Source organism: Lepisma saccharinum, chromosome 15 (genome assembly GCF_977018435.1).
Source record: "Lepisma saccharinum chromosome 15, izLepSacc3.1, whole genome shotgun sequence".
Taxonomy (NCBI): domain Eukaryota; kingdom Metazoa; phylum Arthropoda; class Insecta; order Zygentoma; family Lepismatidae; genus Lepisma; species Lepisma saccharinum.
Window position 1 is genome coordinate 76,911,108 of NC_139243.1, and position 22,457 is coordinate 76,933,564.

At 37.1% G+C, this 22,457-nt stretch overlaps 1 protein-coding gene across 1 annotated transcript in view; it reads left to right on the plus strand.

The window, feature by feature from the left end:
- Positions 1–17,781, plus strand: part of LOC145999513 (chymotrypsin-1-like) — a 56,393-nt gene extending 38,612 nt beyond the window's left edge. Inside the window, exons 5-7 of the mRNA XM_083136475.1 lie at positions 12,595–12,693; positions 13,768–13,904; positions 17,583–17,781. Of these exons, the coding sequence (XP_082992601.1) occupies positions 12,595–12,693; positions 13,768–13,904; positions 17,583–17,744 (398 nt within the window). The 3' untranslated portion in view covers positions 17,745–17,781. The remainder of the gene's footprint in view (positions 1–12,594; positions 12,694–13,767; positions 13,905–17,582) is intronic.
- Positions 17,782–22,457: the final 4,676 nt, after the last annotated feature.

The following is a 22,457-nucleotide window of genomic DNA, read 5'->3' on the forward strand; positions in this document are numbered from 1 at the left end:
GATCACCTACCCCGGGATCATCCCTCGTGGCAAAATACATCCATGTCCAGATCGGGATTCGAAACCGGAAACTTACGTGGAGAGAACGCACTCGTTCACCGAGTCAGCTGTCGACTGGACCTCACTGGACCACTGGATCACTGTCCGATTTTAAATTGATTGATTGATTTGGTGTTTTAAGTCCACTTTATGTAAAGTAAGGCTATTCGGGACTGGACCTACAGTTTAAAGTGGGATCCGAACCACTATGTGCCTCCACCGGGTGTCGAACCCGGGACCCCTTGATTACAAGGCGACGACGCTACCACTGCGCTATCCGGGAGGTCTGCCTGATTTTAAAGTATAATAAAATATAAAAATTATAACTTTTAAGCAAGTTGGATAAAAATCATGATTTTTATTCAAAAAAATCATTTTTGATGGTTTTTGATTTAAATCAGATTTTTTTTTATTTAACCTATTTCTTTTATTAAAAAGCACGCTAAAAATTCCTTGTATGGTTTTTGACATCATACATATAGATACGTTTTTTTATAGAAAGGCTTTTTGTTGTAAACAGCCCTGTAAAATGTTTGAATAGTTTGATTAAAGCAAATAAAAGCAAATAAAATTGCATATAAATATAGATTTTTCTGTTTCTGATACTGTATATATGAACCTACTATGGAAATGTTTGTTGGATGTGATAATGAAACTATAATAATTTCAGTAACTTTTCTTCCAGAGAAAATAAGACATTCTGGATGTACTATATAATTGTAATTTAAAATATTTTTTGCAGTTTTTTTTAGCTGAATTTAGGTGATTTTTTAATGATAGTTTGCAAAATATCAGCTGCCTTGTTTATTTACAGTTTAACATGATTAGTATTCTGTATATTATTCTACACAAAATGATTATTATTTTTGTCCACAATAATTATTGAATTTTAAATCAAGAGAAATTTAAGTGTGTTTACAGTAAACATATTACATTTCCTTTCGTATGAGCTTCTCCCCATCAGTAACTACATATACGTATTTTGTTTCCTAAATTTTGCTTGCTTAGAGCATAATAAATATCATTAAATGATTACGAGATTAATGTACTTTCACCGAAAGTGATTCTGATGTTTACAAAATCCTTATGCACAGTATTCTATAAATTATATCTTTAAAGAGATTTAAATCTTGATGTAAACCGCGATTTAAATCAACCTGATTTGAATCAATCTATCTTGCTTTTAAGTTTATTAAGATGTTTCCGTACAGTTTTCTTCTATCTAGTGAAAAACTCAAAAGTTGTTTTACATACGTAATACAACTCGGTATGTGCATCAGGAGCGTATATTCTAAGCTAGCTAGGCTATGTGCGAAGCCTGAAGCGTCGATAATAAAATACAGGAAAAATTGACCATAAATTATAAGTAAAATTATTCATATCAGTGAAATGAGGATGGTGATTCTGGAGTTCGTAATCTGATTTCTTATGAGTTGGCAACCTGATTTCTTATGAGTTGGCAACTCTGATTTCTTATGAGTTGGCAATCTGATTTCTTCTGAGTTGGCAACCTGATTTCTTCTGAGTTGGCAACCTGATTCCTTATGAGTTGCCAACCTGATTTCTTACGAGTTGGCAATCTGATTTCTTACGAGTTGGCAATCTGATTTCTTACGAGTTGGCAACCTGATTTCTTCTGAGTTGGCCACCTGATTTCTTATGAGATGGTAACCAGATTTCCTATGAGTTGGAAACCTGATTTCTTAGTAGTTAGTTAACTTATTTCTATTCATAGCCTAGGAGTACGTGACATAGTGAGATATCCCAGAGCATACGCCACTGATGTGCACCATTAGTAGCACGACAGATGTCAAACCCATATTCAAGCCATATTTACTTAAAAGTTATTAATTTTTCTTTTATTATACTTTTAAGCTGTACACACTGTATACGTACGCTTGTTGGGTGTAGATAGGGTGTCGAAGTATATCAATGATAAACTGCACAGTGTGTAAAGGACATTAAGGCGAACAACTTTTTTATTTTGCTGCGAGACCTCAAAAAAATATCACTTTGCATGACACAGATTCACAGTTGCCGCTCTCACATCTATTATTTCTGTCGGAAGGACAAGACTTGTAGTATTCACTTGGAGTGTGAATATCTCTACAAATATTACGAATTATTTCTTTAATGGAAACGCACAACACATGTGTGTGTATTGTGACAATTATAATTTGAAGCATATGTTTTTCATAACGTACCATGGCTTTTATAATATTATCCGACGCAAAAGTAATAGGCAGTGTAAACCATGAACCTGCTCCAAGGGGTTGCATTCATACAGGATAGAAAATGTAACGGCTCCTAGAGTGCAATCGAAGCACCAACAAGTAAAGTGTTGCTTAGAAAAGTTGTTCCTCTTGACAACCTCTACATGATGTGTATTAATGCTCAAGACGATTACAAGCAGCATGAGGTTGCATTGTAATAAATCCTGATCGGCAGAATCTACTTATTCCCGCATGTTCCTATTACCAGTGTAATTTTTAATTCAGTAAGTTCAAAGTAATCCAGGTTCAATCTTCAAAATTCTTGACTTTGTATTTGTTTTAAGTCCGCTTCCTATTCAGACAGTCTAATCGGTACTAGAGACACAATTTAAAGTGCGATCAGAATTCAGAACCACTACGTGTCTCCACTGGGGGTTGTTTTCTTCTCGAATTAAGGCCGTACTAAAGGCAATTTTGTGGTAATTTTTCGCTAACAGATGGCAGCACAGTTTGCCATGGCAACCGAGGGCCATGTTGCCAAGGTAACTTAATATACTATAAGGTAGCGCCATCCGAAAATTGCCGATCATGCACGAGCGCGTGACGTCTTATGGGAGGATCGGTTATGCTCGGTGCCCCTTCGGTTATGTTCGTTCGGGGCTTGGCCGAAGCAAACGGCCGCTATAATTTCTATGCAAGGTTCAGAGAAGGAAAGTGTTTTATTACTTTGAGGAGGGGGAATTATTAATTATCGAAACTTCGGGATGGTATTGAGGCATTCCTTTAATGATTAGTAACATGACTGATTGATTGAGTTGGTGTTTCAACAAGTCCACTTTATGCACAGAATGGCTGATCGGGACTGGATCTACAGTTTAAAGTGGGATCCGAACTACTATGTCCCTCCACCGGGTATTGAACCCGGGATTCCTTGATTACAAGGCAACGACGCTACCATTGCGCCATCGGGGAGGCACTAGTAGTAACATAATTGAAAACTCGCAAACGTATTGTGAAAATCCATACTTTTCAAACTTTCTGATCGATGTGTTACAAAGATAGTTGCGCATGTTCTCATTTACCATGTCTTCATTCTATAATCATAGTATACTATAATGTTAACATGCTAAAGAAGAATTGCATGAATGAAAGAGTTAAAAACGAAATGATCGTTTCATAGATTTATTTTGTTTATTTGTTTCACTCCGCTTGTCTGCCACTTTGGGCTAATCGCGAAGACAAGATAGTAAAATGTCACGTAATTGCCTTATAACGACAGTAAAGGAAATTATACATCTTCAATAAAATGTATGTTCCGGTTTTATAACATTATGTACACGATATTGAGCATTGTATGAAATAAATATAATGCCCATTAATGAAGTTTTACTACTTCGTTCAATTTAATATTTCACAAATATAATGTGGATGATTTTGTACCTTTCTACTCAGTGTAAACAATGGATGTCATACTCTCCTTTCGTGGAAAATTTTCTTTAAAACAGTAAGCTCTTTGTGGTGTAGTTTACGAACTATATACTTGTGCCACGAGCTCGGCATATAGAATAGTTTTTCCTGGTTATAGACGACTAAAATGTATTTGGAAATGTAATAGGAAAATCCAAGACAAAGTCCAAAAATGAAATTTTACTATTTAACGATTCATACCCTTGTACAGTCCTTCATTGTGATTTCTTGTAACTTATTTGCTATATTTTCATTTATGCTTCAGATATATAATGTTATCTTAACCTGTTCTAGATGTCACATGTACAAGGGAGAAATATAATTATCAACATTATTACCCTAATGTCAGTGAACATCAAGTTAAATCTAATTAATGATTATCAATTAAATGGACAGAGTTAATAGAAAAACTATTCTCTGAAGAATTAATTATGTCCTTTGAATTGGTAATTTGGCCCAAGTTTAGATTGCAAGGTGATAATCTCTTCATTACACACTTTCCCCAAGATATTCGTGAGTTTTCTTGTTACATTTTCGGTTAGGTTATGTTGAAGATTTTGAACTTGTTTAGTTTTTTTGGTTAAAGCAAGTTGCAAGAGCTTGTTCGTAATCTTTAACTTATTAATTTCTTTATGTAAACGTGTGTTGTTCTTCTGTAAGCGATGAATAGTGTTTTCCAACAACGAAACATTGCTAGCAGTTTCTGTACCTACGTCTATTTTTATTTTTTTCGGCGACATAGTATTTAGCTTATTTAAGGAACGTTTCCTTATTTCACACCTTTCGTAGCGTACATCTCCACAGTCTTTATCAGCACATCCTAAAAATGATTCATGTTTTGAAGAGGAAGGTTCAGGAGAATTTGCTGCACCACATTCTCTATTATTTTGCACTGAAGTAACATGGTGTAATTTTAGTGATGGCACTGCAGTTGGCTTCAGTACTTTTTTTGTTGGCAAACACAGAAGTTCTGCTCTTAGATCTCGCACATAGTCTTCTTTACAAAAATGGGCACTGCATACTCTCGTATTTTTAATATTAATATTATGTTCTCGATCACAAGCACGAATCCACTGTTTACTTACACGATTATCAGCCGGAGATCTATGATATTTTATATCACTTCCTTTAGTTTTTTGGTTATAATTCTCACAGCTTGTTACTGCACAATTAGGCATGATTACAGGTGGAATGAACAAAACAATCTCATTTCAAGAGAAATAATACAATAAAAATATATCGAATGCGACAAAATCAATAACCTGCTTGTTCCGATTTTTGCGACGTGTTAGTAGCTAAATGCAAGGTTATTAGAATGTACCCCGCACCAAACTTACTGCACATAGCAACGAGCACCGTCAAACCCGATCCTCCCAGATGACGTAATGCATACGTACTTCACATAGCAACGAGCACCCCCTGCCATGTTGCCAGATCTCCGCGTAATCAAGGTAGATACATACAGGTTGGTCGATTAGGGTACTCCTTGATGGGATATGACGTCACGTTGGTTAGCAGATTTTATTGAAAAATCTAAGTAGATGTGGAGCAACGTAATTGTTTATCATGAGATTTTAGTTGTATGCTCTTATTGAAAAAAAAATACAACAATTTATCAGCAATGCAAGATAGTAGCCCTAATAGTCGTAATAGTAATATAAAATCCCTTGTATTGTATTATGTATTTCTTTTAATATTTCGAAAGCAGAAGAGAACATACAAAGATAGCTAGTTAATTCAAACACGAAATGCATAAAATAAGAAGAGTAATTTAAATAATTGAAAACATTTTGCAATTACGTTTGAAGCGAATGCTGCATTGACTGTAAAATTCACTTTATATGACAGTACTTGAACATATTTATATCTTTTATCGGTGACGTTAGCAGATTTTCATCATAAATTTGCAGAATTTCAGTGAACATCTTGTAAATATTTATAAATATTAGCGCTCTCTAACGATCCTCAATCTTTTATCCTTCAAGTGAATAAACATGTAATTCTGCACCCTTATTTTTACTGAGTTTTAATATCGCGATTTTGAAAGAAAAATGTCAGAAGAATCATGGATACACACTAGAAGACATATTTATTATTTTTATAATAGTTCAATATTAAATACAGTTTTGTAGCGCATCTAATTTATTTGCATGACATGTCACCACACAATGTCCTGTTTCATAGTTCTTTACGGATTTGGTCTATTCTGGTTTTCAGTTCTGCAGCTGATGTAGAATCTTTGGAAGTATCAGTAACATTTTCAAGTAACAGTAACTGTAAACTACTTACGTTATGAAATTAGTAACTGTAACTCAGTTATTTTTCCACCTAACTAGTAAGTAATTACTTTACTGCATGTAAAGAAACATTAAATTGAACCAAATGTTCTCCTCAAAGAATGGGTAAATTGACGATTATTAAAGCCGGCCCCCGTGCCGGAGTGGTTAGCACATCGCGCAACGACTCCAGGGGTTCCGGTTTCGAATCCTGGCCTGGGCATGGATGTTCGTGAGTGTCCATTCATCGATTTCATCATATCCACTCATCTCTATCATCGTAAACTAGCCAAAAGTGACACAAATGGGAAGTAAAATAAAGCAAATCAATCAATCCATCAATTGATGATTATTAAAATCTCGAGACCATGAGGACAATTTTGTATTTTTTTCGTCAAGAGCCAGGATGTATCCCAAGTTTATTTTTATTAGAACACATACCATATAAGACTACATACATAATCTCCAACAATCCTCATGGACAGTAATTGTATACGTAGTTCAACAAAAATTCTAAAAAAATATTTGGTTTGTTCAACAAAATGAAATGAAATGTTAATCGTCATTGCTTTGTAACAGAAGTTTACTGTGAATTTTATTGCTTCAATGTTTGTACATGAAATGTAAGAAATAAGTTATAATTTCATGAAACTTAATGCTTAGCATTTAGTGGTTATCGGTGGTGAAAAGGACATCGCGCTTGCAACTCATGATCCGAACAACGTCTTACGAGATGAAACAAATTTAGAGTAAACTAACTGTAATAATAACTATGTCAAGTACTTTCTAAAGACCAGTAATAACAGTAATTATATGCGAATTACTTTCCCAAGTGATTAACTCGGAGTTACTTTTAAAGAGTAACTATTCAAACACTGCTGATATATCATCGAGTTCAGTAACATATTGGTATGAATTGCGAGGGAAGTTGAGCTTCCCCCTTGGCAAAGTGGTAACGTAATCACCTTGTAATACAGGAGTCCCAGGTTCGATAGACGGTGAGTGTACAGTGATCGTCAAATAAAAATGGGACAACTAGATCCTGAAAGTCTCCCTTCTCTGCAATGCGTCTTGTGTGTTGTCTAAATCTACGGCGATGAGTGATGTAATGGCAAGTTCTGTCACTGCCGTTGAGTTAGGCAACACACATAACGCATTGCAGGGATGCAGGTATTTCAGAATATAGGTGCCCCATTTTTATTGCCGGTGACTGTATATAGTGGTTTGGATCCCACTTTAAACTGTAGGTCCAGTCCCAATTAGCCTTTCTGTGTATAAAAAAGATTTAAAAAACGTATTTCGAGGGAAGATACAATACAGTAATAAATACAATTAGAATAAAAGGTCAATAGCTTACAAAATAATTGTTTACAGGGACTACTAAAACTAGATTTTCGGGATATATAAAATCATATTTACGTTGTTGTTTCAATGCATATTTATTATTTTTCTTTATCGTACCCTGCAAAACATTATTGCGTTCTCTGAGAGCAGTGTTGGCGATTGGGTTCCAAAACTGGGAGAGGGCAGGGACACTTTAATTTCGATTGGTAGATCAGGTTTTGTATAGTATTGGGGTAAAAGTGGGGGCCATCTGCCCCTCCCCCTAATTGCCGCCACTGTCTGAGAGATATGCTTTTTGCAAATCATCATCGTATTCAGGAAGAAATTTATTTCCTTAGGATTTTTGAAAATATCTCTAAAAATTTAAACTTGCAAGAATATCAATGAATGCGTACCAATGCTTGACAGACAAGACAAGTAAGTCACACCCCTGGCACTGTTTTTTATTCTCCTGTTTCCCCTAATATACAATTTACAATTGATGACCTCTTGCTATCAGATATTATTAAGGCTTGAAACATAATTTCTTGTGCATATTTTGGACTCTTGATTTCTAGTAAATCATCACCATTCAATCAAGTGTCTACGCTAGCAAGCAAAAATGTATGTACTCTTCCATGTAAAGTTCAAACAGTCCACTTTGTTGATTTACAGTATATTCCGTAGAAGCTTATACACCAACTGCCATGGTACGCAACTGCCATTGTCGGTCAAACCTATTGTCCTTTTGTACAAATTTCAATAGTGCTCTTTACTATTGGTAGAAGACACTTCGATTAGTTTCTCAAGTGCTCATCTGCAAAAGGAACAAATAAAAATAGTTTTAACATCGTATATGAGACTATGAACTTACAAAACATGTTTAAAAAATATTGATATTACATTGTTACAACCTTAGACAAGTTGAGTTAATAATGGAACTTACAGAGATGTTGAGTAAATGGATTTGAAAATAATGGATCCAATTTGCACTATAATGCTTAACGATATTGTCCTGTTATTAAAGGGCAGTTTGGTTCACGATATGAGCTCACTTCAATGATCTAACTTTATAATGAATGTTAAATATGATGAGCCTAAAACAGAAATTGGCAAAATAATTGTTAGAAATATTTTCATAGTAGAGTGATGATTGCAACGCTATATGGAGTGAGGTTCCTCCAGGTTCGAATCATGGTTTCATGTATGTATTTAATCATTATCTTTGTTCCAATCATCCATTTTATCAAATCATTATTCATCATCATTGTTCCAAGGAGCAGAAGTTGGAGGTAAAATAACAGAAATACATTATGAAATGCAAATTCAGTTCCTACTATATTTTTATTGAATTATTATATTAGACCAGCCAAGAAGCAAAAAAGCTTCAATAAACTTTTATCTGCATGGAATGTTAATAATAGGCATCCATGCAAAATCAATCAGTCATAGGTCTGAGAGAAAAACTAATCAAGCTTCAAACTCACTGGTATTTGAAGTAAACTATTTAGTACAAACGGCTACTGAAATCCAATCTGATATTGAACCAAATATACGTAGCATAATCAGGACATATTATGATTTCTATGAAGCTCTGTGTCATCCACAATTAAATTATTGCCCTTGTACTTGCAAGTATGGGAACATTTATCTATACCGGTACTCATTTTGAAATTCTCAGTAAACATACAGACTTGTATTCGATAGACGGTAAGATTTTAGTCTCATAACTGTTAGGGTGTACTTTTACACTTTAAATATATACAGCATCAAGTTATTGGACGAAATGCACTCTCATTATGAGCCGTCCTAAATTATAAAAGGACAAGAAAACAGAAGAGCTTCATACAGTATACAAAACCGGTTTTCTGACGTGTTTCTGTAAAGGAAGATAACAGAACTGTGTCCGAAACTTGCAACAGTCAGGGATCTCACATTACATCTATTCGAATCAAACCTAACTTAGCCTGACCTACTTAATACACATGAATATTTGCGAGCTGCTTCAAAAATAAAAAGAGACAAACAAAAAAGGTAAAGGTAAAGTGCTCCCCTGTGCATAGCAACACGCCATGAAGGCGTATAGTGGGTGTGGGGGTAACGCCCCACACTTTCTTGATCCGGTCCTGAGTGGGGGTGAAGTGATCAGCATCACGCCCCTGACCGCCTTTACCCCCCAGGGTTTCCCCCAGGTACCCATGTTATTCGACGCTGGGTGGGCGCCGGGGCCGCTTCCATCGTTAGAAAAGTTCCCAGATTTGAACCAGCCGGGCATCGAACCCGGGAGCTTTAGCATGGTAGTCAGAGTCAGTAGTCAGAGGCGTTACCGACTGAGCCACCGCGGCCACAAACTCTTGTAGAAAATAGGTCAGCAAGTACTCGTTTCAACCATGTACAAGGACAAAGTAAAAAACATTTAAACAAACTACTGATTTGTAATAAACATTCCGATGTTGTACATGTGAATAGCACGAGTTTCGTAGGTTTGGAAATTAACTTACAGGAATGAAAATAGAGCATTTTATTCAATATTGATTTAATGACATCAGATATAATCCATATTAAGCTACGTATATTTTATGCTATAGTAATGATCTCAAAACGGTAGTTATTAGGATTATGACTAACGTAAAATATAACATTCTATTCTGATTTTACATTTACAAAGAATTATCAACTTCGTTTGAAAGTTAAAAAAATCATGCAGTGTCAAGCGATATTCTCACCGATATTACATCAGAAGATATTTCTTCAACATGTAAATAAATTATACATTTTGCCTAAATTTCAAACATTTTGCCTTTGATGGATAATATTGGTAACAGTAGTATAAGCCGGAGACACATTAAACTCGTTTGTTTTCAAATAAAAATCATTGCTACTTACCTCATATGCATAGCGGAAGATTTTTCAAGCTGGGGATCACTTTTTTTCCCATGAAAAAAGCGTTATTTTTAACATTATAATAATTTATTGGTCGTTGCTAATTCGGCGGGCAAATTTTGACTCACGTTGTCTATCGTCAGCTGATATGCAGTATCGTCAGCTGATGTGCAGTGTTTCCAAACTTGTGAACCGATAAATGCCGCACAAACTATTCACAAAAGGTTTTTAAGCGAAAATTGAGGCTAGACTCTACTTTACGTCCTTATCTGCATGGTGATTGCTTCTTTGCGTTCGCGGTGCGCGATCGTGGTGCGGCACCCGGCATCTCTTCGGGTAAGTACCTTTTTCTTTTAACACTTTCTGTTCACGATAGCCCCACTATCCATTCACGGGGTCGAGGTATGCCTACGAGGTTAGGTTAGGCCTGTTAGGTTAGGTTCCATTAGCAGTCATTTCACCCCTAAATATGTGCTTCACCATCTAAAAAATTCCTCAGTACGTTCACTTGCGCATATCCGGACAACATCGGTTTTTCTCAATTTACTCCTTGAGGAAATTTTTGCTCGCTTTGGGATTTACGTTGTTGAATTCCTTATAAAATAAGCTTTCCAACGATATATGACACGTATTCCTTAGGAAAAGGACGTAAACTAGAGTCTTACCTTACATTGGAAAAAAAAACGCTCACACGTCATCTTGTCAAACTTCCGCGTGGTTGCTACACTGTGAGGGGGTTACATAACCGAACGCACGGAACATTTGATTCACGTAGTCGACGGTAATGGCGGCACGAGCTATCGTACAACGGAGATGCATGATTGACGAAAAATACCTTATTCACAGGCAAAATACGTTGCACGATTCTAAAAAAACAATTTCCCCGGCTTCAGAAAGTCCTCAAGAACGCAATTCCGTAAGTACTTTCTCGTCTTTTCTCCTGTAAATTTTAAGAAATCCGTCTCCGGCTTATACTACTGTTACCATAATATTAAGCAACAAGCAATTAAATATTAAGACTTACCTTCGAGCTTGTTCAGCTTTTTAACATCCTCCGTGGAATATTTGTTCCCTTGTTCTCGTATCTGTACGGGATTCGATATCCTCTGGTAGCTTGGTTTGATTTTCACTCTTTCAAGAACTTGTATTGATCATATCGTTAGACAACACGGAATGAAATATTGGCAACAGTGTATGCTAAATCTGCACCACGGAGTATATTGCGACGAAACGCCACTTCAAAAGTTTTAATGATAGGCACTACTCTCTGAAGGTACGAAATGTTTTCATTTTTTCACATAGTATTTAAGATGCTTGCGGGAAGAACATGTGATCTTTGTTTCACCACGAAATCTTCCATACTAGTCATAAAAGAAAGAAAATGCACCGGTATTAACAAAACTACCACTTGAGCGCCATCTGTACGCAGCAGTTTGAACATGACGGAGACCTTATATTTTCTGTTATTTACTTAAATCCCTTTAATCGTAACAAAATTATAAGGTTCACATGTTCTAGTGAATAAAACAATCTTTTATATCGGAAAATTTCTTCCTTACCGAATCTATATTAGTTGTACGGTTACCCTTAGAAATTTGGGTCTATGCTTTAGCATGGCTTTAGAACCCCCTTAAGCGCTTGGATATTTTATTTACATTCACGTAAATGAATATATATCTCATTCTCCTGTATTATACGAGTATGTACTAACATAATTTTTGTATTCAGGGAAACCGGTTTAATATTCAACATAGTATCAGGTGTTTCAGAAATGTTTGAGGGGTTATAAAAATTTATTGTAAGTAAACCTAAACTATTGGACTTACGTTAATGAAACCGGTCCGGAACGAACAAGGAACGCATACAGTTTGTGCGTGTATGTTTCGTTAAGACGAGAGTTCCTGCCGTTTGGCGACACACGTCACTAACAGTGTTTCGTTCAGCTGCTGTGGCCGCCAAGATCACCGGACCTTACACTATGCGACTACTTTTTGTGGGGTTTCATCAAAGAGGGTATTCGTCCCAGAGATATCGCAGACCTAAGGAAGCGTATCATAGCAGCGATCGGCACTATCGACAGACCCATATTGACGCGAGTGTGGCAAGAATTACACTATCATGTCGACTATCATGTATCACCCGTGGTACACACATTTGTAGGTGGGGCAAGAAAACCTGTGTTTGCGTTCCTCGTTCGTTTTGGACCGGTTTCATTAACGCAATTTCAATAGCTTACCTGTAATAAATTTGTGAAACCCCTCAATTATTTCTGAAACACCCGGTATATTATTACAAGTTGAAGTACCGTTACTTATTTAATTTGGAGTATGTCCGATACTATTAACAAAGTGTGATTTAAGCCACTACTTACGATGAACTATTTCATTTTACAGATGTTATCCAGCCCGTTACACTGCCTACTCATTCTCAAGCAGGCGATGACTTTGCTGGCCGTGACGTCACAGCTGTGGGATGGGGAGTGGATGGAGATGGTAAGCTGTAATCATAAATATATCAGAAGTAATTTGGATCGTGATTTCCTTTTACAGGAGCTAGCGTTTTTATGTTTGAGTTGCTTGTCACCTTCATGTTAGATTGTGTTATTTAGTTAATTGTAGATCTCAGATGAAGTGGTCCCATCTAAACTCCGTCCCAGCTAACTGTGGAGCAGGCAAACGAAAACAAATATCTGCGCAAGTAGTGACGCGAGACGACCCCACCAATGAACACGCGAGAGGAACGGAATTGCGTGGAGAGGGGGAAAGTGACTGCCTTCCCATCAGCGTCTACTGCTTCTCTCTGGCCAATAGATTTCCCTCGCTTCTCTGACGCTGTGCGCGGCCTTGCTCCACAGTTAGCTGGGACAGGGTATAGTTCGCTACACTTTCTGACACTAGGTGCAGTGCAGATGTATCCCGGTGTCAGGCTGATGCAAGGAAATGATGTTCAACCAAGTAGACGAATGCGAGTAGCGTTGTTCAAGTTCAGAAGATTCAACAAATACCTGTCTGCTGCGGTAGCTCAGTCATATAATAATAATAATAATAATAAATAAGTAAATAAAAAGTCATTAGGGTGGGGGAGAACCGGAATTTTTTCACTTGTTCAAACAGCTCCGGCGCCCACCCAGCGTCATATAAAGTTGGTATCTGGACGAAACTCTGGGGGGTAAAGGCAGCCAGAGGCGTGGTGCTGATCACATTTCCCCCAGCTGAGATCAAGAAAGTCTAGGGCCCTACCTCCACTCCCCCCTACGTCCTCATGGCGGGGTGCAAAGCACAGGGGAACACTTTACTTTTTCTTTTACTCTATTTTCTGCTGCCTTAAACGTTCATTTGTGATCATACACCACATATTACACCGCTCCAGAACTTCGTGCAAACAGTGCAGACACCAAATACACTCCTTCACACCAAACCAACGAACTAGACGAGTTGGTGTTGCACCAAATAGACGCGCCAGTGCAGAGAGAGTCAAAAAGTGCATCGAATTAGACGGACCTATTATGTTTAACAATGTGTCTCATCTCTTCAAATCAGTAAAGACAATTTAATTTCATTTACCAGATGACTCATCCAACAACCCTTTCTTGAAGTGGGTGAACCTTGTGGTGGCAACACACGACAGGTGCTACATCGATTGGTCTTTCATAATTGACGCACAGCTCTGCACACTCCCAGACGATGGAAAGAGCCCTTGCAGCGTAAGTAGAGACTATTCAAATGCATTTTAACTTTCAAGAAGTAATATAGTTGTACTTTGCCAAGTTTCGGAGAACAGGACTGTGTTATTAGCAGAGTCGAAAATAGAAATTTCATTGCCCGGGCGACAACAGATTTGGTGCATCCTTTATGCTTGCGGCATAGTTGTTATGCTCCTAATTTATACTCCTTCCTAATAATGCGTGTAAACAGCAAGACCATGACCTAGTGAGGTGTTCATACACAGTACAGTGGCGAAGTATCAGCAGCAGGAGGGGGAGAGGTGAAGGGATTGTGGTCAGTGGCCCTGATTGGCCATGGTACAGGGTAATTTAAAATGAATGGTGCAACTTTACAAAGTTATTATGACGTTACTATTTATCAAAGAAACTCAGAAAAGGCACCTACATGAAGAAAATCTGTGGAAATTTTACTCACGTGACTTACATTACAAATATTCAACATGGGAACCACGTGTAATGCGGTAAACATCCAAACGATAATCAAGTACATGCTATGCACGAGACAGCTAGTCATTGCTCTAGGTTTCGAAGACACTAACAATTCACAGTTATGCCTCCCCGATGGCGCAGTGGTAGCGTCGTTGCCGGTTTCGATACCCGGTGGAGGCACATAGTGGTTCGGATCCAACTCTAAACTGTAGGTCCGGTCTCGATTAGTCTTACTGTACACAAAGTGGACTTAAAACACCAAATCAATTCACAGTTGTAACTTTGGCAAAACTTTCGGAAGGCTGAAACATGTGCATTACTACCAAAACGCATGTGGAAATGTGAGTGAATCAGTTCTTGATAGCTCCAACACACAATGCATCTTCTACTACTCACTAGCCATTTTGCAACACTGGCGATCCTGGTGGAACAACGGCAAAGCATCATAAGCCCAGTTAGTGAGAAGTAAATCTCCAGAGTTTTTCTTTATATTGAGGCCTTGTCTGATTTTCTATCATAGTAACGGCATAATAACTGTGTAAAGTTGCACCATTTATTTTGAATTACCCTGTATTTCTTGGCTAAAGCAATTTAACTACTAAGTCAAAATTCTGAGGCTTAGGTATTAATGTTATTGTTTCTGTTATTATTATTAAAATATTAATATTCACGCGGAGTATTATTAACCTGGAAATTATGCAAAATTCGAAATTTATTTTATTTCGTATCAGTTTTGTGCGAAACAATAATCTTTTGATGTAACGTAACATGTAAATTAATATTCTGAGGTAATTCTTGAATACTTTAAAATAGGACTGTTGATAAATTAATGCTTTTAATTAAAGTGGAATAGTAATAGTAATCAATACGTCGAGCAAATTTTAATTAATTCATTGTTCAAGTATCGGCATTGGTATCGATTCAAAGCGGTATCGGCTCAGCCCTAATTATTGCTATTACTATTGCACTCAGAGCCATTTCTCTAATTATAATATCTCGTGATTAATAAATTAATTGAGGTAGTTTAAAGTAAGGTAATTTGGTGACATAAGTTATTTGGTGATATTCATTTAACGCATGCCACAGCATAACCTATGGCAGGCGGTGCCCATCATGATGATGCATTTCAGAACATCATCCAATGCATAAGTTTTGCTGTGGCATACCTTAGAAGAATTATCACCAAATAACCTATGCCACAAGATTACCTTACTTTACCCTACATTCAAAAAAGGAGAGCTGCTGTGGTTCAATCGGCAGGGTGTCTGACTGTCATTTGTGATACTCGAGTTCGTGTTCCCGAGATGGGTCATTTCAGTTGGGAATTTTTCCAGCAATGATCTGCGTGGAGAAGCCCTGGTGTTCACCCAGTCTTCAATGAAAGGGGACTTGGGGTAAAGGCGGACGGAGAGTGGTGCTGATCGCATCATATCTACATGAAGCCGAGATCGTGAATGCGCGAGGGCCTACCTCTACATCTCCCTGTAGACTTTCACGGCATGTTTTAATATGCAGGGGGTTATTTCACCTTTACATTTATATTCCAAACAGGATTAACGTGTAGTTCTTATTGTATTTACATTTGATTATATTGCAAAGTTGCAAAGGAAATAAAGAGTTTGTGCATGTCTGAACAAGAAGTGACGAAACGTAATGTTGCAGGTTTAGACTTTTGCCGTGTGTGTTCACATGTAATTATAAGGTCAAAGCGGCAAGCAATGAAAGAGAAGGAACCCGCAGCCCGCGACCAGCAACTTTCAATTGCCAAGTCTGAATTTTGTTCCATGCAGTGGATTGGCTTCGAAGTATGATTCACACGCAACTATCATCGAAGAACTTGCTCTTGTTATCGTTCAAACCTGTTATTTTACGTCACTTTTCTGTCACCTTTGGCTAATTGGGACGATGAAGATGATTGATGATTAGGTGAAATAAACGAGGAGACACTCACATGGAACACTCGTCCTCGAAAACGTGACTCGAACTCGAGTGACGAGATCAAAAGTCAACTTAGAGTGCTCGGTCACTAAGTTGGCCCTCATCATTGTGCCACATAATGCCACATAATTCGAAATCAAACCCTGTAAGTGGCTAAAAGCCGTTAGCATTTATCGTTTGATGCCCAAGCGCTCTTATGAAGTGTGAAATATTAGTAGATCAGCCATTTTCGGCGACCACAGAATTTCGAACGTTTTGCATAATATTCATGGCATGGATGGATCAGATAAAATGAATTGCTTTCGGCTAGACACTATATTCATTACTGATTTTATTTCCAACCTCATGAATTCTTAATCCTCCTTTGTCATTCCCAATTATATATTTGACTTTGTTGTGAGCTAGCTATGTACGGGTATGGTTGACAAATCAAAACAGGTCTAAGGTCATCCAAGTTCCAAATAGGTGGATTACTGGAGGGAAATGTTATCTTCGACGTTGATCACACCACATCCATCTGATCTAGAACTTTCACACTCTCTCTCTTGGCAGAACAGAAAGTATTTACATTATTTACAAACTAAAGGAATGCTTTCAGTAACTGAGAGGTAGTGACAATTTATAATCTCCTCAGAAGGAAGAAAAAGTACGTTGAAACCATACTGTGTAAACATTATAAACATTATAGTTATAACGTTTGTTCCTAATAGAACGGCCATAAAAAAGAAAGGCTCATTTACAAAATAACTATAGCCAAGAGAAGCATACCTTACATATAGTAGGTATGTAAAGGATGGACCTATGAAACGTAGCTGCAAGTAAGCAAGAAATAAGTGTAAATGGAATAATAAAATTAAGGAGATCATGAAATGGGTGAAGATGCGAACAAATAAATTGATAAGGATTGTCGGAAATGCTGTTTGATATTGCCCAGCCGACCCTCGTGGCGGAGTGGTTATCACAGTGTGGTACCGGGCTCGAATCCTGGTATGGTGTTCTTTGTGAGTGTCCCTTCATCATCCTCATCTTCGCGATTAGCCAAAAATGGCAGAAAAGCGACGCTAAATAAAAAAAATCAAACAAATCAATGAATCGATCCTGCTCGGGAAAGGGGCAGATGGAATTATTATGTTGCTGCTGCAGTATCTTCGTATTTAGAAATGCCAGGGAGTTAGTTATTTTTTTCCTTACAGTGGAGTAGTCAAAGTTTAAAATTCATCTATTATCTCCAACATATCGTGCCATTTAAATCTGCAGATTTAACCATTAATTCTTTTTGAACTCTTGTAGGGAGACAGTGGAAGCCCCTTAGTCCTTACTGACGGCCTGGTCCAGATTGCAATCACATCTTTCGGTACTGGATTGTGTCCGGTTACAAGCACAAATGGCTACACTGGAACAGCACCGTACCTAGACTGGATCACAGAAACAACAGGCATCGAAATCCCTTGAACAATACCTTCGTGACAGTTATAAGGACCATCTAATAACTGACAAACTAAACAGAAGTTACAAATAAAACTTCTAATTTACTGACTTATGTATCTGATAATCGAAAAGAAAGAATAAAGAACTGAAAGATAATATCATTGTTGATGTGCTTTGCCTTAACTCTACTTGTATTTTTTTACAATGTAAATTGTGTCGTGGTGTTTGTAAATTGGTATATTAGAATAACACGACACAAGTCAAGAAGGTTTGATTATACATATAATACTCACGAAAGTTACTAATAGATGAATGGGGCCTCCCCGATGGCGCAGTGGTAGCGTCGTCGCCTTGTAATCAAGGAGTCCTGGGTTCGATACCCGGTGGAGGAACAAGTGGTTCGGATCCCACTATAAACTGTAGGTCCAGTCCCGATTAGCCTCACTGTGCATAAAGTGGACTTAAAACAACAAATCAACAATCAACAATAGATGAACGGAGATTAGGCAGACTAGCTCTATAACGATATCATCATACAAAGTAACCAAAAAAGTTCTTGCCGTTCTAGAGCAGTGATAAAAAAAGAGCAATACAGTGGACGGTACGTACCTTTAGGTTTCGAAGTAATCTTCATCAGCATCCAACACCTTTTGCCAACGTTCCTGCAGCTGCACAATACCCTGGTGATAAAACTCGGCGGGCTTGGATGCAAAGAAGTCCGGGAGTGTGTTCCGAAGGTCTCCCTCATTTGCGAAGGATCTCCCACGGAGGTGGTTGTCGAGGGAATGAAACAGGTGGTAATCTGTTGGTGCAAGGTCCGGTGAATATGGTGGATGGCACAGTGTCTCCCAGCCAAGTTGCTGAAGGGTCTCCCGGGTTCTCTTTGCCACATATGGCTTGACATTGTCGTGCAGAAACAGCACACCCTTGCGATTCACCAATGCCGGCTCCTTCTGCCGCAATGCACGGTGCACCCTTTGCAACTGCTGAGAGTAGAGGTCAGCAGTGATGGTCTGACAAGGGGCCTTAGTCTTGAACTGTCCACACGTTAAGGTCTAACGATTTGGTGACGTTTTTGTCAAGAAAGGCTAACGAATGCCATTTAGCGTAGTCTCCGCTCTTCGTTAACGAGTGCGGTCACGGATGCGCCAACGGAAAACGACTGGAATCCACTCACAAGGCAGGCATCTACCGAGTTCGTTCACGGCTGCATATTTTCAAGATGGACACAATCAGCTGTTGCGGAGGAAGGTTTTGAAGAAAGATGAATTGAAAGCCCACTTCGTTTCAGTCGTATTTCGAGTAAGTACGTCATGTTAGTATGTTATTAATATTATTGTGTATGAACATTAAGGGCAATTGGAACTAATCGGGGGGAGAGTGAAATACGTATGTTTTGTGAATTGTTGCTACGATGTACCTAAAGAATTGAATATTTCGTGCGATTTTCCTTTTTATTGTTGATTAGATTGTTCCATGTACTTCGTAGGAATTAGAGCTGATATGTTTGCAACGTTCCTTAAGCTTGGCAATCGCGAAATAAAATACTACTGCAAAATATGTTTTGATACACCTGGGAAATGTGTGCCAACATTCCACCCACGTCACATCCAAATGTAAAATAACAATGCCGCACAAAATAGGAACAATTAATTTTCTGCAACATATTGTCCTATTGCAACCAGTGAATGAAATTACGGTACTATAAAGTACATCAATTAGGCACCACTACCATATGTTATATATAGGGGGGGGGAAATGGTACGCATGATTTATACAGTACGTGAACTGATGATAGAAAGATTTTAAAGGAAATTCCGAAACTATGTTTTAAGTTGTATTAATTGCAGGTCGAGTGTACTAAATTACGTACTCCCTCAAATTTCCAGGAACATTTCCCCATGAAAAGATTAACTGTTGTTAAGCCAATACCAGAATTTTGAAGGGATAGAAACGTATATTTACAGAGTTACGGAAATTAGAATGTATTCCAAAACTATTTTCTTTATAACTACGGGAATGTAAAATTATCTCTTTTTTTTTTTTGTAATCACAAAATCTAACCTAACTGCCTAAGCACCAGTAAAAATGAAAGCACTCCATTCCGTTACCCAGACACTGGTGAGAGAAAAACTTTTTTTGACAAAAATGTAGTTAGTAATGTATGTGTGTGTGGGGTGTGTGTGTGTGTGTGTGTGTGCTTGGGAGGGGGTATTTGGTATACTGTATTCATAACCATCAATTGAAAGGGGAAATATTTTTCTTTATATGCAACTATGAACATAATGCACTCAGTTTAACTACCTTATGTTATGTGATGATACAGTGGGTAGCATGAATTCATTTTAAGCATGAAAAGCTTTGAGTCAGTGGAAACTGTTTGATAGAAGTTTCCTTGTAAGGGAATTTATATTTATTTTTCCTGAAATAATTTTATATGTGCTAGAAGCTCTCATTTTCACAACATGGAGGTACCAGCCAGATGGTTATAGGTCATCAGCCAGTGTATACAGCAAGTGTGCAGTGCTATGGTGGTTATTGCTTGTGACAATGGATGAAGTTCCCAATGATACAAGCAGAGCAGCTGGATGTTAAAAGGAGGTACGATAGTGTGTTATTTTTGTTTCATTATAGACTATCAAACCATCCATCATGTGGTGGGTTTGACTTTTTTCCATTCTCATGTGAAAGTTTTGCACAAAAATTGAATTTCTCTGGAACATTACATTTATAAATATTTTTTCCAGTAAGTAACTAGCTTAAGTATGTATAAATATTGTTAAGCCTATTCTTACACGAACAGTGCAGTTTAGACAGCTTCTACAATAAAATGTAATAAAACATAAATACTGAAATGGGTGGCTGACTGGGTATGTAGGTAGGTATATTGCACGAGTGAACATGTTGGTTAATTTTCAATACTATCCATATAGTTCTGGATTAGCAAACAAAATTGTATCACTTTTTATCTCGTATTCCTATTTGCATGGACAAAACAATAGAATTATAATTGTTAAGACAAACCAAATCAAAGGTGCTCATGGCAATAACAGTTCCAGATATTCTGTTATTATTTTTTATTGGAACACAGTAAAAGGTGAATTTGTGTGGTTTTCAAAACAGTTGCTATTTTCAAATAAATCAGACGTAAACAACTGAGTAATGTGTAACATCAGATGGTATTTCTCATTCAGAATAACATGAATATATACCTATATATATATATATATATATATATATATATATTTTCATTAAGTTTGTGCAGTATCTCATTATCATTACCTCAATACCTCAACTTGTTAACCCAAATTATTTGTGCAAAAGTTACAGTACTTTTCCTCTTTTACAGATAGCCGATTAAAATTTTGTGACTACTCTCGGTATCCAGGGTTGACACCTGAGGAATTCCAACATCAGATACTTTTGTCAATAATAAAATAAGGCAGGTACAAGGAACACTTGGCTGTTAGGTATGTAGATGTTCTAAGTCTGGAATAATTATTGTTAATATTTTTTCCCATGAAGTATTTAAATTGCACTCCTCATATATGCACTGCATTATTAAAGATGTGAAGTACTATGTTTATTACCATTACTGTAATTGAATACATGTGCAGTGTTGTTTCATAATTATGTATATTCTACAATAAGTCTAGTATTCTGTTTTCCTACCTTTATATTATTACAAAATGTGCATTATCAGTAAATTTTAAACTTAAACATTTCTGAGTTCTTCAAATGTTATCAAAACGTTTTATTCTTAGATACAAGTAGTAATACTAATAATAATAATAATCAGAAGAAGAAAAAACCCTACCAGTATACAAGAAGACCATGCTAGGGACAATTTTATGTGGAAGCATTTTTATTAATAGAAATGTTACATGAATGTTTCATAAAATCATATAACTATTTTTATTCCAGACAATACTTTACATGGAAGCCTTCACATAACATTCACAGTTAGCATAATGTATAATGTTTGCCACATAATGAGCATGTGATTAAATGTTTAATTTGAATATGAATATCAAGATTGTAATAGAATTTGTAGAATGTAAAGCGAGGATGATAAATTTATCTAACCTCATTTGTTGTAGGCAAGTTTAAAAAACACCTAGGAGTCATAACACATTACTTGTTCATTTGCTATGGAAATAGAACTTTTGTGAAACACTTGAGTATTTTTAGAAGTCAAACATTGACATTGCGATTTGAACTAAAGTACTCCAAATTTCTATCACTGTGTCACTTCGGAGGATTGCCAAATTTAACATATAGTTTCTTCATAAGGACTGGGGGAACCGCTACCGGATATGTGCCCTTTAGATGTTTTGAAGTAAAGGCATAGATTATAGAAGTGCTCGTAAGTTAATACTTGAATTCCTGCTGATCCTTTGAAATCTTTTAAGTGTAGTTACTTTGAATTGATATTGGGATATTTATTATCTACAGTGGAAACTCAGTACAGACCTTTTTCTTATCTTTGCAGGTAACAGTGGGTATCCAGAGGACCATGAGTCGTTACACCAATAGATGGTGCTGGTGGAAACACTCCTGACGTGCATAGCTGTGCAGTGTAATGGACCATTGGCATCCTAAAACAAAGATGGAGGTGTCTTTTAAAGGACATGGTGCTTCACTATCGCCCTCTTACGGCAACAAAAATCATAGATGTGTGCTGCACTGCAAGATACTAAATTGAGCCTTTGCAATAAAAAAAATGATGCCAACATT